This window comes from Notothenia rossii, assembly GCF_949606895.1.
Source record: "Notothenia rossii genome assembly, chromosome: 1".
Taxonomy (NCBI): Eukaryota; Metazoa; Chordata; class Actinopteri; order Perciformes; family Nototheniidae; genus Notothenia; species Notothenia rossii.
In genome coordinates, this window is record NC_136912.1 from 31074570 (window position 1) to 31091269 (window position 16700).

At 39.4% G+C, this 16700-nt stretch overlaps 1 protein-coding gene across 5 annotated transcripts; it reads left to right on the forward strand.

The window, feature by feature from the left end:
* The first annotated feature begins 9259 nt into the window (after window positions 1-9259).
* On the forward strand, window positions 9260-15658 carry LOC307030523 (uncharacterized protein). 5 transcript variants are annotated; one of them, XR_013805679.1, is made up of 5 exons: window positions 9260-9414; window positions 11626-12300; window positions 14213-14357; window positions 14433-14542; window positions 14649-15658. XR_013805679.1 is itself a non-coding variant. In XM_079667012.1 (5 exons), exons 3-5 carry the CDS (start codon window positions 14216-14218, stop codon window positions 14952-14954), a joined length of 558 nt encoding a protein of 185 aa, XP_079523138.1. In that variant the 5' UTR covers window positions 9263-9414; window positions 12083-12300; window positions 14213-14215; the 3' UTR covers window positions 14955-15658. The 5 variants fall into 5 exon arrangements, 3 of the variants coding, with proteins under 3 accessions (XP_079523138.1, XP_079523137.1, XP_079523136.1); XM_079667012.1 differs by having other exon boundaries at window positions 9263-9414; window positions 12083-12300; XR_013805680.1 differs by lacking the exon at window positions 9260-9414 and adding an exon at window positions 10658-11206.
* Window positions 15659-16700: the final 1042 nt, after the last annotated feature.

A 16700-nucleotide genomic window follows, 5' to 3' on the forward strand; every position in this document is an offset into this window, starting at 1 on the left:
ACACCTGAACACACCCCATCACATTATTATTACACCAGTATTTCTTAGTTTTTACACCCATGTTACACTGTTATTAGACCAACTGTTATCACACCAATATTACAACCATATTATGCCGTTATTACATTGTTCTTACACCTATTTTACACATGGACACAGCCTGTCAATTGACTGTATCCACAGAAACCATTTAAGGGTTAAAATCTGAATGCATTATTACATGTGAATATTTACGCTGTGGAATCCTTGAGATTTCGTACACGCTTCAGGACTTTACGGCCCTGGATTGGTTGCACTAAATCACACCAACACAACATCAACCCCCTCCTCTTACTCCCCCAGTCAACAGGCCACTCGTCCACCTGTTCCCATTATGTTACCTCAGTGATATCTCTCTTCTCCTCCTCCTCCTCCTCTTTCTAATACTCCTTCCTTCCTCCCCTCTCACCCTAATATCCTCCTTTTCCTTTATCTCTCCTCCTTTTACCACCATTGGTGCCTCCGCCGCTGACCGTTCATTACCCTAATCAAGTCCAGCAGCTGAACAACCGCTCACTGCCACTCCAGGAGCTGTTTTTCTTTTCTTTTTTCTAAATCCCCCGACTCATTTGCATATGCATCCAGTTAATTAGCGTGGGGGCGCAGGTGCGTGGTGATAATCATTATTAAACATGACAGTCACCTGTGACCGCGCTGCCCTCGCCAACCCTCCACATATACACACTCACACACAAATACACCCTCTCTCTTTCTCCTCCTGAGCATCACGGTCAACACAGATATTATGTCATTTCCTGTTTCTGTTACAGTGGTCAGATGCATTCATCGCTTGATGACATTTGTACTCTGCAGTGAGGCGTTTGAAAATTAGCAGAGAAAAACTAGCATCGTGTGCAGTGTCTTCTGGCAGAAAGGTGTCAGATGGAAAAGGAATTAAATAAAAGAAAGTTATTCCCCACTGACAGAAAGAAGGGCCGGGTGGAAGAGTGTGTGTGTGTGTGTGTGTGTGTGTGTGTGTGTGTGTGTGTGTGTGTGTGTGTGTGTGTGTGTGTGTGTGTGTGTGTGTGTGTGTGTGTGTGTGTGTGTGTGTGTGTGTGTGTGTGTGTGTGTGTGTGTGTGTGTGTTGGCCTGTTGACATCACTGGGTGGGCCAAGATTTTTCTGTTTGCGTGTGCCAGTGTCAGCATGCCTAAGACTGTTCTGTGCACTATACATCTTTATTTGTGTGTGTGGACGTTTCTCCAACTACGGAGGCGTGTGTGTGTTTGTAATATAATATATACTTGATGATAGGTTACATTGTGGAAAGTTGATGTGATAGGATCTGACAGTTACAACGTAGCCTACTTACAGCCGGCACAGCTTCGATTCCCACAGGCGGAGCAGACATCCATGTGGATGAATACAGGTTAAACAGTTAGTTTTCCACTTATTTTCGACTGTGGTATTTTTATTTGGTGCTCAGTTACACAATACAAATAATGTTCAATTCTCGCCGCTGTATATGGTTACCAAATGTAATATAAACCTTTGAAGTGAAGATGTTGGATACCCTCAATGTATTGATGACATTAAAACGTTTTAGAAGAATTTGTAATTGCAACTTTTATTAAAGCCTTGAACTCAAGCTACTCAATCTCAGTATTTCTTAAATACAAGTTATAATGTATTTTAGTCAATATTTCATATGTCAGTATAGTTGCTTCCGCGCTCGGTCTTACTCACTTAATAGAGCTGCACCACCATCTGCTGTGTGAGTGTGGTAAATGCAGTACATTGTTGCTAGACGATTTTAAACTAATCAAACAGTTTTAATACCTATCATCTCACACATCAGACCAATCGAATAGTAATTATAGTCAATTCACATGCATTCACATGCTTTTTTCAAGTCATCTTACACACCCCGATATTGTCCTCTAATGACAACAATCAGTTTATGTCAAATAAGGAAGAGCAGGTACAAGTGCAGAATAACCATAGAATATTTCATCTTTAATTTTCATAACGATGACTTTATATCATTGTTACGGCTGAGTTATGTGTTCCCTATGCCTTGTTTTTCCCTCGACTATCTCTTCCCAGGTGTGCTGCACCAGGAAAAGGAAGTGCTCAAAAGCTCCAGTGCCAGCAGCTCAAGAGTAGAGGCCTCTGGTGGGGGGGGGGGGGGGGGGCTGTCAAATTGTCAAACAATCAGGTCCTAGGCTGCATCTCACTTCGGTTAAATTAAATCCTTGCGTCCCTCACTTGCGTCATTTCCCTGCGTTTAGTCCCTCCCACCAGGGAAGCATGGAGAGACGCAAGGAAACCACGAGAAGCAGGGGCTGTTTCTCAGGGTGTTTCTCAATGTCGAGGATGCTTGCTTGGTAGCACATGTCTTCCGAGTCACTTGCTTCAGAAGCGAGGCAAGAATCCTTCCTTGCCTCGGTAAACGAAGGATTGTGGAACAGGCTAACAGGTGTGCAGGTGTGCGTCATATGCGAGGCCCCGCCTTAAATGGAACACGATTTCCGAATAGTCCAAAAATCAGCTCCTAACGTCTATCCCTATCATCTATCCCTTGACCTCTGAGGACCTCAGCGGAATACAACATGGATGTATAATAAGAACGACGGATTCATCTAGAGACTCTGCACCGTGCTCTGATGCTGTTGCTTTATGCTTTATGAACGTTGACAACAGAGAAACACATTCTTCATGACCAAAGTTGGAATTGAAATAAAAAAGGAAAGTGAAACTTATGCTCGTCTCCCTCTGCCTCCGGTCCACATTAATACAAATGATCCCAATACGTATGATTGTATGAAAATATCTTAAAATAAATACTGCATTTATTACAAACGTTAGTCCTTAACATCTATCACTGTGTATATCATCATTAAAAAGAGCTAAAGAGCTAAAACATCAAGCTACTCAACTGGCTTTAGATAAGCCAGCCCTTTATTAGTATATAAGTGCTTTGTTAGCAATTCTTTGTTAGTAATTCTATCGCTCGAAGTGGAGTCGAAAGAGATGAGTTTTCAGTCTGTGCCGGAAGATGTGCAAGCTTTCTGCTGTCCTGATTTCAATGGGGAGCTCATTCCACCATTTTGGAGCCAGGATAGCAAACCAACGTGTTTTTGCTGATGGGAACTTGGGTCCCACTCGCAGTGCTGGGGGACACATACGTTTTAAAAAGCTTAATAACTAAGTAACTTTCATGATATCATTTCTCGGTCATAATCGGTTGTTTCCGTGAATGGCTGAATGTTGTGTGACGGCAAATGCTGCGGCTGCAAGGCATTGTGGGGCAGCATTTTCTCCTCTCCTTTGGTAAAGGCAGGTCCAGTGGTTCCTAAGCTAAAGGAGGTTATAAAGGAAGTTTGAAACCGCCTTTCCTATCATCTCTAGAGCAGTGGTTCCCAACCTGGGGGGCGCCAAAGGTCGCAGGGGGGTCGCCAGGCCTCAGATAATTTGAGGCCAAATATCATATTTAGCCTTTTTTTTTACAAATAATTGTTGTGCAATACATGATTTTCACTAAAAGCCATGTCTCTACATTACAATAAAATATAAAAAATTATTGATTAATTCATTTCAATAAAAATTCCAGTTAGTAGCTATTATAGGCATAAAAAGACAGAAATGTATAATTCTTTCTTTAATAAAAATGTTTATTCGGCCCGTAAACCAGGCTTTTCTGGATAAGCGCATTTTTAAAACATAGTCATTGTTCATGCCGGTTTCATTTGGATTATTTATTTATCAGATCGATCTCCTCCATTTTGTAGATTATTTACGACTTTTGAATCCACATAAACACATCGGCAAAATCCGGCTTACTTTGAGCATGTGTTTTAAACAGTTTAATCCCTTTGTGAATTGTTTCCACTTCCGCGCCGTCCTTTAATTTGTTCATACAGCGGGAATCCAAATAAATTAATCCTGAGTCCAATAATCATCAGTCACTCCAATAGTTCTCCTTAATTACGCTTTCATCCTCCTTTAACAAAACACTTCACATTCATCCAGTTTGTGACAGTAGTTGTAGCATTTTTTAGACTTTTAAACTTTAATTACCGCTGTTGCGCCCCCCCCCCCCCCAACTTCCAACAGGAGTCAGTTGGAGGGGCTCTTGGGAAAAAAGATTGGAAACCCATGATCTAGAGAATTCGAACGGCACTTATCATGGCTGCCACTGAGGTACTTCAGGGTCATTTCACTCCGTTAGGAAGGTTCCTAAGCTAAATGGACTATTCGACGGCAACCTTGGAAATCGGTCCGTGCGCAAAGCATTATAGGGATTTTAAGAACGCGGAGTCTACACATATGCAGCCTCGAAATGTCTCGCTAGGAAGTACGATGACCTCGGTAGAATTCCCAGTATGCTGGACATTGGAACAGTCCTTCTGCGGCACTCGATGACGTAGTATACTTGAAATAGTGGCTCTGGAGCAGCCTTCCTCGACATTGAGAAACACCCTCAATGTTGAGTATACCTGCTGCAGAGCCACTATTTCAAGTATACTACGTCATCGAGTGGCGCCGAATGCTGGGCATTTAACATTCATTTAAAGAGCAACTTGCAGGTTGGACACACCAGTGAATAAATGTCTAGGAAAATGATGTATACACTAGATTTTCCCAAAAATATACAGAAATATACACTACAGTGACATCTGGTGTCGTTTTTGTAAGACATTTTTACTTCCGCATAAAAAAAGCCTCCCACGTAACCTCCCGTGACCTTTTCTGTATAGTGGACTACATATGAATTCCAATTCGTATGATTTAGAAAATATTTTTAAATAAAAACAATTTTATGCAAGATGTGCATAACTTGTTAGGCCTACACATCTATCAATGTATATATCACTATTCAATCATGTTTAGAAAACCCGACACAACTTTATTTTATTTAATATAGTGTTGAAGGTTAAAAAAAAAGCATCTTTGCAAGTTGCGGCATAAGTTGTAACATGCTCAATAAGCACCAACTCACATGCTACGCATTAGTTTTAATGTGTGTATGTGTCCTTGTAATAAATCCAATAGTTTTGATTGTTCTAATGGTGTCATCATCCGATTTATTTGGGTCAGTGGTGGAATTTTGTTAGCCCCATAGGGCCGTCTAAAGGAGGGGCTTAACAATCAAAAGTCAAATTCAACATTGTTAGGCTTGCATACAGTGCAGTCAACTGTACTTAGATGAATAATGTATATATAAAGTGAAGCTAGCAGTGCATGGTCTCAGGGTTAAAAAAAAGTAAAAGCTTTTTGGCAATCAGCTCTGTTGCATCACTCTACTAAAAACAAGATAACACATTTTCTACTTTACTTAAGCAATAAGGTATCACACTGTATCTTCCGGTCCAGAAAGACTTTTTCCCATTGACTAACATGGGTAAAGAGACGTCTGTTAATCAGCGGATCATTTTTTTAAAGGTCCCATGGCCATTTCTACTGATCATAATTCGATTGTTGAGTTTTGCCGCTGAGAGTGTGTGTGTGTGAGGAGCTCCACGGATTGGTCCATTTGGACCAATGGGTCCATTTGGGTATGGTCACGTCACTGTACCCAGCAAGAAAAAAATGGAAAAAGAAAAATCTACAACGAGGCGTTCTGGGGCAGCATAGGCAGGTCTTTTCTGTGTTAGAGTTTTACTCGCTACAGGGTGTACTTTGAGAGTTTGCGACTCTGCAGACGGTTTACATGCATAAAAAGCTATAACACACAAGGGGACGGGTAATGACCGGAAAAGCATGACATGGGACCTTTAAACTAAATAAACTACCCAGTATGAACTATTTTATAGCCCTTATTAGAATCATTAGGTCTTTAAAGTTGTAAAATGCACTAAAAGCCGAATCTAGATTTATCTTCTCTCTCCATTCATTCTAGTGAGCCGAATGAGCTCGGGGGGCGGGGCTTAAGGGGCGCATGCTCTGTGAGTGCACATACGGGTTATTCTGCTCTGACAGCCAGGCATGACTGGTAATCTGTGATGTTTCGCTCTCTCAAAAGTTGGGACATTTTGCCTTCATGCGCCAATGAGCAGCTCTCATAGGAAAGAACGAGACCCCGCCCCCGCTGTATCCAGTTCTTATTATACATCCATGACTAGAATGGGTGATCTTTTTGGTATTTTGAGCAAAACACTTACAGTAATAGAAATGTTTTTATATATTTTAGAAATATCTGAGACCTATGCTATTGCTTAAAAATAGAATGATAGGTGACCAATGTATTTTAGATTTTAAATAATTAAGATACTATACAGTTATACATCACCTTAATAATGAAAATGTGACACAAAAGAATGTTCAAATGCTTTACAATAAGTAATTAACACAATGAATTGAAACCTAAGTGGTAGGAAACTTGTCAACCTCAATTGCTGGTATACAAAACACCATGTAGTGCAGCTGTTGTTCTGTTCTTCACATATCAATAGTTTCTTGGTCATCCGTTGTCTCCTTTTCAAATGTGGGTTCTCTTGACCTTTGTGCTGACCCCCACCATAGATCCATTGGCCCTTCAGCATTGAAGTATTGGATTGGCCAGAATAATACATTTCTAATGTTAAATAAATGAAAACCATTCAAAGTTAAGAATTAGATATTAATTATTAATGCTGTAAATTACCTTTAATATGTCTAACTATATTTAAAATGTGTTACCTTTTTATAGAAGTGATTATATTGTTAGGCCAATATTTTCCTATGGTAAGGTTTAGTTTTGCACTTTTATTTTGGTAGTAACATGATCGGGACTCTTATTTTGAAGAAACTTTTACCGGAAGTGAATGGACAACATTCCTCTTTGCTTTTCGTCCGGGTTTACCTTACGCTTTATCAGTTGAATCACTTTGATCATTCGTTTGAGATGTTGACGGATTGGCCAAACTTTTTACCCCACAGTCAAACAACTTAATTTGCCTCGCCATTTTTTGTAAAACAAACACACGGCGCCCGTGAGTAAACGTGCATCGCTTTCCGGCTCCGTAATCACACCAATGCACGTGCAACTTAAGTATCAGGTTCCGACTGGTCAACACAATCATTAAATATCACTCTTAATACAATAAATAATTAACATTTATCTATTTTGGTGTGCACATTTTGCTGTTTGATGTCCTTATTTCTTTATGTTCAAAACTGGTTGCCACTGATGGCAACCAAAGGCCAAGAAGTGGTTGAATTTTTTTCTGAATGGTTGCCAATGGCAACCTGGCAACCGTTACTGTCGAGCCCTGTATGTGTATCATATATATCATAAATTACAACAATTATTATGTCAGTTGAATACATTATCTACGCACAAATGTATGTTGAGAATTTCAAGGCAATTAACATTCAAAAATATATAATTGATAGCAGCTCCTTCTGTCCAAGGAGGATACTTTTTTTTTTTTATATTGAAGTTAAAAGCATCAATCTGGTGCACTTTGAGAGCAACTTTAGGATATCTCTGGATACATCTCTCAACACCCACATGAAACAGAACTGTAAGCAGATTTTTTCTTTTTCTTTATGGATATTTTACAAATCACTCCCCTTTCAAACTGTATTCTTGTTTATTAATAACAACTTTTTTTTAAGGTCATATAGTATTTTATACCTGTTTTTCATCTATTCTCTTATTTTTTATAGCTATAATGATAATATGTGTGCCTTTGCCTCACTGAGCTGAGGTTATCAGAGCTGCTCAGTCTTTCAGGAGAGAGCTCTCTAAAGCTCTCCCCCCCACGGACGCTTACACAGTAAATTCCAATGTTAATAAAAGCACACAGAAGCTCTATATGTTTTTTGGAGTTTGATTTATTTTAAATTAAGTCAAATACAAAATTAAAACCTATAATTGCACACTAAAACCATTATTTCAAAAAAAGAACAATTTCGCATAAACCTCTGGTTTTTACTGGGGCTGGGGCAGTTCAATTAGATTTTTTTGGGGGGTTGGGTGTGCTATAGTTTATGGGCGCTGTATGCAATATATTTGTAGTTTTGTTAGTATAAGATAATAAGATGTACTTTGTTGATCCAAAATTGGGAAATTGTGTTTTAAAAATGTAAATAAAAAAAAAAATCTTTTTTGCATTTCTAACTTTTCTTTTTTTTTTCTCCCCAATTTTCGGCGCCCCCTATGGGTTGATGCGCCCTTAGCCTTCGCCTATACTGCCTATGCCGAGGTCCGGCCCTGATTGATAGAAGCATTTCAAGACTGAATTGGTGGATGACTGGCTGACCCTCCTGATGTTGCAATCCCCAGAGCTGCTTGAACGGCAGAAAACGTTTATGGCCTTAAAATATTACAACATATGTGCAGTTCAAAGTTGAAAAATAAATTATGTATTTCTCACTATAGTATTAAATTGGTAAATGAAACCCCTTTTGCAAAATAAATGTACAGATAACAAAAGATGTTAAATCAACGTTGAATTATGGTCAAAAATGTTGATTTTTGGTTAAGGTTGAAGATTGATGGTGGATCAACCTTAATTAAATGTTAAAAAGATGTCATTGAATCAACGTTGTATTGCGGTCGAATTTAATGATTGAAATGTTGAATCTATGCTGTTTGCATTTTCTTTTCTTTTTTTCTTGATGGGGGAGGGAGGGGGGTACTCTGTAGGGGAGGGGGAGTGTATTCTGTGTGTGGTGGTTGGGGGTGGAGAAATATCCCACATAAATCTGAAAAATTGTTAGGCCAAAATTAACCACCCAAAAAACATTTAGGAGCACGTTTCAGACAATTTGGATTCGATTGGTAGTACTTTGTAGTGGCACTATTTGGGGTCCCTAACATTATAAACTAACGACAGGGAGGAAAAACAGAGAGAGGGACCAGACAATACACAAGGAGGAAAACATGACAGGGAGAACCGAACAGAAAAATACACCCAAACCTAGACATACAAAATTAAAAACGTGACATTCGGATCTCCGCAAATCTCCTCCGAATCTCGCATGTCATTTGTTAGCCCTGGAAAATAACTAATGAAGTGGGTTTATCACATTCTCTAGCTGTATGGGGGAGACCGGTGAGTCATGTTCCTATATATATATATACACGTCATAAAAATGCCTGGGAATAACTTGTGGAATGATGTGCATCTAGAAACAGATGGTTGAAATGTTACCTATGACTGCATCAGTTATTAATATTCCTAATATTTGCAACATATACAATATCTCTGTCACCCCTCTTTTTTAAAAGAAATGGTACCTTCCAATGGGAACCGCGAAAAGGGTCCGTTAAGGGCGTGTGTTAGGTCAGGTGCACCACTGCACCTAGCTTCAGGGTTGCTGGCTAGCTTTCCTTCAGGAGGAAGACTGAACCTCCGTGATTTCACATTTAACTACGCCATGCATGAAAATGGAAGAGATATCACATATCCGGGCATGGATGCTATAGCAACTGCAGCATTAAAAGGTAATGTAATTGTGTATTTTATACTGCACCTCTCCAGCAAGCTTTACATTATTTGAATCGGTTGGACAACAAGTTAGCACGCAAAGTAAGCTAGCTAGCTGGCTACATATCTAGTGTTAACATAGCTAATATCTACTGTAACCTGTTAATAACTGCACAAATGACAAATCGTGGTTAACATTTTAATTTATACTGTATTATTGCCAGAAATAATGTCAAGAAGCAAATGGGCCTTTCACAACTGACCGTAAAGTATTTAGCATAGCCATCTTTGGCGCCCTTTTTTGTTGTAGACAGCATTTCACAATGGGTTGTTGTATGATAGTGCGGGCTATTGTAACAGCAATTTTTTTAATTTAAATTATAAGTAAGTGCAATACATGTTTTAATGTTAAATAAAATCTTGTGAAGCCAGCCAGCAATGTACATTACTCTTTCATTTTAAGTATTTAGATAAATATGCTATTAGTTGCTTTTTACCTTATTATTAACTGTGTGGTTAAATCTGTTTTCAGCTGCTAATTAGACCCTCCAGAAAAACGCTATTCTGCGATCGCAGAATTTCCCGCATGCCGCAGATTTTTAAAAGTCCGCATATTTATCAAAAGGCCGCATAATCCCCGCATTATTCCACACAAAGTTGAAAAAAAAAAAAAAAAAAGTTAACTCGTCTTGACGAGTATTGATGATGACGCAACGTCATCAGCCCGCGCATCACAGAAGGCAAACACCGTCGTGTGAAGGTGTGGAATTCACACACCAAGATGAACAAATCGAATCCATCACATTTACCCACGAACATTTCAGCTAAAGACCGGGCAAAGCAGTACCCCAATGTCTTGCACGACAGTGGGGGGAAACTGTTCTGTACCCCGTGCAACTGTGTGTTGGAGCATAAAAGGAAATCGACTGTGAATACCCACTTCGATTCGCTCAAACATTCAAAAATGGTTTCTGCTGCGGACAAGAAAGCCAAGCAACTCACGCTCACAGAGGCTTCAACCCCCAAAACCCTTTCGAGGGTTGCAAGAAACGAGGTGAGTAGCCTACAATATTGAAGCTGGTCAGATAACGAACGAGTAAATGAAAACAGAATGAGGAGGTGTGTGTGTGTGTGTGTGTGTGTGTGTGTGTGTGTGTGTGTGTGTGTGTGTGTGTGTGTGTGTGTGTGTGTGTGTGTGTGTGTGTGTGTGTGTGTGTGTGTGTGTGTGTGTGTGTGTGTGTGTGTGTGTGTGTGTGTGTGTGTGTGTGTGTGTGTGTGTGTGTGTGTGTGTGTGTGTGTGTGTGTGTGTGTGTGTGTGTGTGTGTGTGTGTGTGTGTGTGTGTGTGTGTGTGTGTGTGTGTGTGTGTGTGTGTGTGTGTGATGTAGCTTGCTTCTAGTATGCTTGTTTATCATAGCAACTCTTTAAAAGTGCTCCCTTTCATTCAGTAGTAGCCTAGTAACAGGGTGCGGGAGAATAATCACCTTTTTTCCGCTTCCCGCATATTTCACAACTGTTCGCATATTTCGCAACTTTCCGCATATTACGCAACTTCCCGCAATTTTCCCGCATAAAATCACATAAAAACCCCGCATTTTTTGCGCATAATCAAGGATTTTAGCCCGCATAATCAATGATTTTAGCCCGCATAATTAAGGATTTTGTCCCGCGTTTTTCTGGAGGGTCTAGCTAATATAAGCAGAGACATGCTGCCCAGCCTATCTAAGGAGGACTTGCGCGATCTCCTTCCCGGGCCTGAGCACTTCTTCAGAAGAAGAACCATTTGGAGACTCACTCATGATGATAATGAGGTAATTCCAGATTCTAACATTTGAGGGACTTCAAACCTGTTACCAAGTAAGCCTTTCCTAGTCATCATGCAGCTATTTGAAGAAGTGGAGTTTTTTGGTTGTGTTGATTTTTTTTTTTTGTCACAGTGTGGTGGTCTTTTCATTGTAAATACCATTATTTATATATATATATATATATATATATATATGCATCTTTTATACAGGGCCAGGAGAGAGACCTGTGTAGACCGAGTACCTCTCATGGGACTTGTGATTTCAGCCCTATTCCCACCCCCCCAACCTTCCTTGTTTCCCTCCTGCCAACCCCTCTCCATCCCCTGTCTTTTCTCCACCCTCCTTCCCCTCTCAAAGCCCACAACCCCAACATGGTGCCAGCAGAACCGTACAGCTTCTTAGTCCACTGTATGTCTTATACACAGACGCAGAATTGGAGTAATCACAAAGCACCTTTTCTGAAAAGCACCGTGCTGGAGAAGAAGGAGACTACGTCCTTTCCAAAGATCTTCGCTGTCGATTGATCAGGAATACAGTCACAAGCATGATTTCCATTAAAAGAGCAGCTGGGGATGACTTTAACTATCCATGCAGCCGTGAACTCACTGTAATGGTGAAGCGTCTAATTGAGTAATACCCAATGCTTCGGGACAGATCTCAAACCAGTAGAGCTGAGTGGGTATGTCACTATTCAAGTTTTCAACTCATGGTTCAGACAAAGCACTGCAATCATTTGTCTATCAAACTGGGAGTGATGTGTTTTATCCAGTTCAATAAGAGCTCTGTGCAACTGCTTGTGTGGTGTATTTTGTTTGATACAAGTTTGTTTAATGTGAGTTATAACACAACCTGTTGTGTGTGTGTGTGTGTTTGTCTTGTAAGGAAACTGAAAAAGCAGCTTTTGAAAAGGATCCAGAATGTGACAACCCCCAAAAAGAAGCAGGGTTCAAGTCCTTCAAGAAAGAGGCCTAGGAGTTTAAGCTTTCAGAGCATCCATGAGACGTCCACTGATGAAACTGATGAATCCACCGGATCAACCTTGATCTTGGAGAGATCACCACCATCTCGATGCAGCGCCCCGGAAGCTGAACAGTTATGTGGTAAGTACATAAATTGAAATAGTAGATAGTTCAATCTCTTCAAGAAAATGTAACAATATCAATAAGCTATTTTAGAACCCTTTTTTATTCAAGATTACTCATCTATGTTTGCCCTGTGTCAGTCACTATGGCTGTGTGTTAATGTCTCATTTAAACTTTAACATCAGAAATTAAAATAGTGGGGTTTATGTTTTCTAGCATCAGAAACTGAGAGCCCGCAGACCCAGGCGAGACACTATAAGACTCTAAAGGCGATGTATAAAACCAAGGCCAGACCAAACAAGATGGATGTTGCTCAGCTCCTGGACCTCGAAATCCAAGCGAGAAGGGCCTTCATTGACTCTGATGTTACAAAGGAGCACAGGGTGTCCGCGGGGTCTTAAAAAGTATTAAAAGTTGATAAATCAATTTAGCGAAAATTAAGGCTATTAAAAAGTATTAAACGGCATTTGCCAAGGTATTAAGGAATGAAACACCCTTTAATTTACTGAAACGACATATCGGGAAACCGCCTCAAGGCGGCCCCATGCATAGTGCGCCACTCCGCTCTGTGGGGGGGGAAGGGAGGGGAGAGTGTCTGTCGATGGGGATCAAAGCTGTCTGGTCCCACATGCTAAGTGCTAGCCAGAAAACCGCGGCGTTTAAGTCCCGATTCTCCTGATGGCCAATCCGTGCCTCCCCTGACTGCACGTCGCTGACACACACCGCTGCAGTGCAGGCTCTCTGCACGGAGGAGCCGCGGAGGAGCTGCGGAGTCCGGGCGATGCTCCTCCTCCAAGGAAGAGACACATGTTCACTAAGCCAAACTATATCCGGTCACAGAGATCTGCTATTTTAAAGTAAAGTCAACACATATCGACCCTAAATATAGTCTATATTAAGAACGAGAAAAGTCTTTACATATATATCGTTTTGTGTAAACATATGCCAAATGTGTTAGGGTGATGCCGTCAGAGCATCGTCCTATGTGCAGGGCCAATTTAACCCCTGGGTATTTGTGAGGGAGCTCCTATATGTCATTACCCTGCTGAAGCTCACCAAAGTTTAATATATTTCATAGTTCAAAGTTTTGTTTATTGGTCAATTACTGGTTTCTAATGGTTTCTGAGGAGTTTTACTGGAATGAAAGAGCACAGTCTACAGAAGCAACAAAGCAGCATACTGCATTAAACCTGACCTTCAAAGAGAGGTTGAAGTTCATGTGGAAAGGAGGCTTCAGTAGTCTGTCTGCACTCCGTTTAGTTGTGCTGTCTTACAATCAATATAGTAAATGTGAGGTAAAGTGTGTTGCCAATGTAACCGGTTAGAACTCGAAGTTGCGATGAGGTCTTAAAACGTATGGAAAGGGTCTTAAAAAAGGTCTTAAAAGGTATTAAATTTGACTTCAGGATTCCTGCATATACCCTTGAGCAGGACAGGCTTTCCAAGATTCTTAAAGCTTATCCTTGCTTTGGAGATCATGTAAGCAAATGTTTTCGTTTTATGTACAACTATGCTTCCTAATTCGGTTAACGTTAGACCAAATTTGAAATGGTATGACAATTAAATCAGATCTGTCTCATTATTCATAAATAAATGACTCAAATATGCTGATTGAATACACATATTTATTCTGAATAGATATATAAAAACCCTCCACTTATTTAAAAAGAACACATTTCACAAATGTGCTTCTGAAACACACAACATTATTTTGTTAGTAGTATTGGTCCACAATACGTATTTAAAAATAGTGTGTGCATCAGACATACGTATTTCTATGTGCACTGTAATATTTTTGTTAAGTGACCATTTCAATCACATTATACACATATTAATCTTTTTGGGGAAATTTAATTATGAGACGAATTAGTAACCCTTGGAATGTAGATTTGAAAGTTTCTCCTATATATTTTCTCTCTCGTTGTCTTAGCTAATGGATGAACTACGGCGGGTCCTCAATCAAGGCAACTCCCACTTCTTAATGGAACTTAAGACCCGGTGGGGGACCTTTTGTGAGAGGGCACAGTTTTATGGAGTTTTCAAAAAGCTCATGAGGCCTCCGCAGCTTGACAAAGGTGATTATTATCTCTGACCATGTCTGTTTATTAACTGAATACAGGAAACGGAATGAAACATTTTTTTTTCAACAGTAAAGCACTCAATTGCCATGATGAAGGCTTTACCAGAGATGTTCCCATCACCTATGGCCCCACCCAAGAAGTTAAGGCATGCAAGTGAGGCTGTGCTCCACGCCCTTGAGGTAAGAACATTTATAAGAATTTTCTCATGTCGACACAAAGAGTGAAATGTTGTGATCATATTTGTTTGGCTTTTTGTGATGATTTCTTTGTCTGTTTTTGTGTCAGTCTGCAGAAGACCCCAACACCTTTCTTCAGACACGACCACTCTCCAGCCCTGTTGTCATCATCTGCGAAACCAACTGTATACTGGCCATTGGAACCATGCCCATGCTCACCTTCCCAAAAAAGGACATTCATGAAAGCGTGATGTATCTCATGGCATGTTATTACACCTTACACCTCACCTATCCTAAGTGCATTGCAACACTTCTGTCTGTGGTGCAGACAGAAGTCCTCTTGGGCGCCATTCACGACTGTGACATGACTACTTCATACAAAAAGGCTATGGCCGACTGGAACAAGTTCCAGTGATTAGTGATTAGGGCACTTATATATGAGGGGCCGCTAGGAACATTATTCAGACATACCGTTCACATACACATGTGAAACACTCTCACACACACAACTAAAACCAAAATAATTTACAAACATATGCAAAAATCTCTCATATACACATATGAAACGCTCGCACACACATGAAATCCAAAGTCATTCACATATACATGTCAAACGCACTCATATACACATGTGATACGCACTCACACACACACCTGAAACGCTCACACACACCTGAAATGCTCTCACACACGCCTATAAAACACACTATCCCATATCTGTGGGAGAGCGTTTCAAGTGTGTGAGTGCGTATCACATGTGTATATGAGTGCGTTTGACATGTACTGTATATGTGAATAACTTTGGATTTCATGTGTGTGTGAGAGCATTTCATATGTGTATATGAGAGATTTTTACATATGTTTGTAAATTATGTTGGTTTTAGTTGTGCGTGTGTGAGAGTGTTTCACATGTGTATGTGAACGGTATTTCTGAATAATGTCCATAGCGGCCCCTCATACTTGTAGTCCTATTCAAAATTGTTTGCTGAGTCAAAAGTGTCATGAGAATTTCACTTGCGTTGCATTTTACAGTGAAATAATGTTCTCTTTTTCTCTAAAGACATATCTGTGACTGACCTTTACTACGCTGTTTGAAAACAATAAAAACATTAAAAGAAATCATTTGAGACTCATATTTTTCTTTATGCAAGCAGTCAAAGTTTATATTGATAGGATTAAAGATTTTTGAAGGTTTTGTCTCTACGTTTCTTGGTATTTAGCCTTATTTTAAGAATACTTTAATAGCACCAAATGCTGAATTTAAGTAGATTTTTCTACATATTAAGAAAATAATTCTTAAATCTTATCTTTATCTAGACAAATGTACCTGTTTAAACTGAAGCTGCACTGGATTTAAGATATGTTGCCTAACATAAAATAGAATTTTGGGACAAAAGCAGTAGAATATGCTGAATTCAAGCACATTTTCCTTATAAGATTATAATTCTTAAAGATATTCCTTGCTTCAATTCAAATTTACTTAATTTTGGTTTAAAAACACTTGTTTTAAGATATCTGTAGATCTTTTTAGGCTAGATTTATTTACTTGTTTTAAGAAGGTCTTGGCAAGTGAATTTTTCTTGTTCTGTTGGCAGATAATTTTTCTTATTTTAAGTAATATATTACTCATTTTACTATTTATTTTTCTTGTTTTTTGAGGCTTAGTTTTTGCAGTGTAGTGTGTGTTTACAAGTTTGGACCACTTCATTCAGTACAGTATTGATGTTGCACTTGTTAATGGTCTGTTAAGATGTAGACCTATACGCAGAAAACTCATTGGTGAAAAACATTCACTTTTTTAATGTGTTACAGTATGCTTAGAAAAGTTGAATATTTTAATGGAAGTTTTACATTTAGATTCCCATTTAGATGATGTTTGAATCAATATTGATTCCTAACATTGATTCAATGTAAAATCAACCAAAAATGTGCATGTAGATTCCTATTTAGATGATGGTTGAATCAACATTGATAGTGTCAGTTATGGTTGAAAGTCCAACGTTTATTCAACATTAAAACAATTTGCGCTTTCTGTTTAATTTCAATGTCCGGGTTTCAACATGGATTCAATATTTCTGCCTAGCCATATTTCAACATTGATTCACTCATATTTTGCTATCTGGACAGAGTTTCACGAAAGTGGTAAAAAGAGAGAACAGAC

Bases quoted from the DNA above. Each gene is read 5' to 3' on its own strand.
- LOC307030523 (XM_079667012.1), top strand. From the start codon at position 14,216: ATGGATGAACTACGGCGGGTCCTCAATCAAGGCAACTCCCACTTCTTA. The intron at 14,358-14,432 runs GTGATTATTATC...TTTTTTCAACAG, and splicing joins GCCTCCGCAGCTTGACAAAG to TAAAGCACTCAATTGCCATG. The intron at 14,543-14,648 runs GTAAGAACATTT...TTTTTGTGTCAG, and splicing joins CTGTGCTCCACGCCCTTGAG to TCTGCAGAAGACCCCAACAC.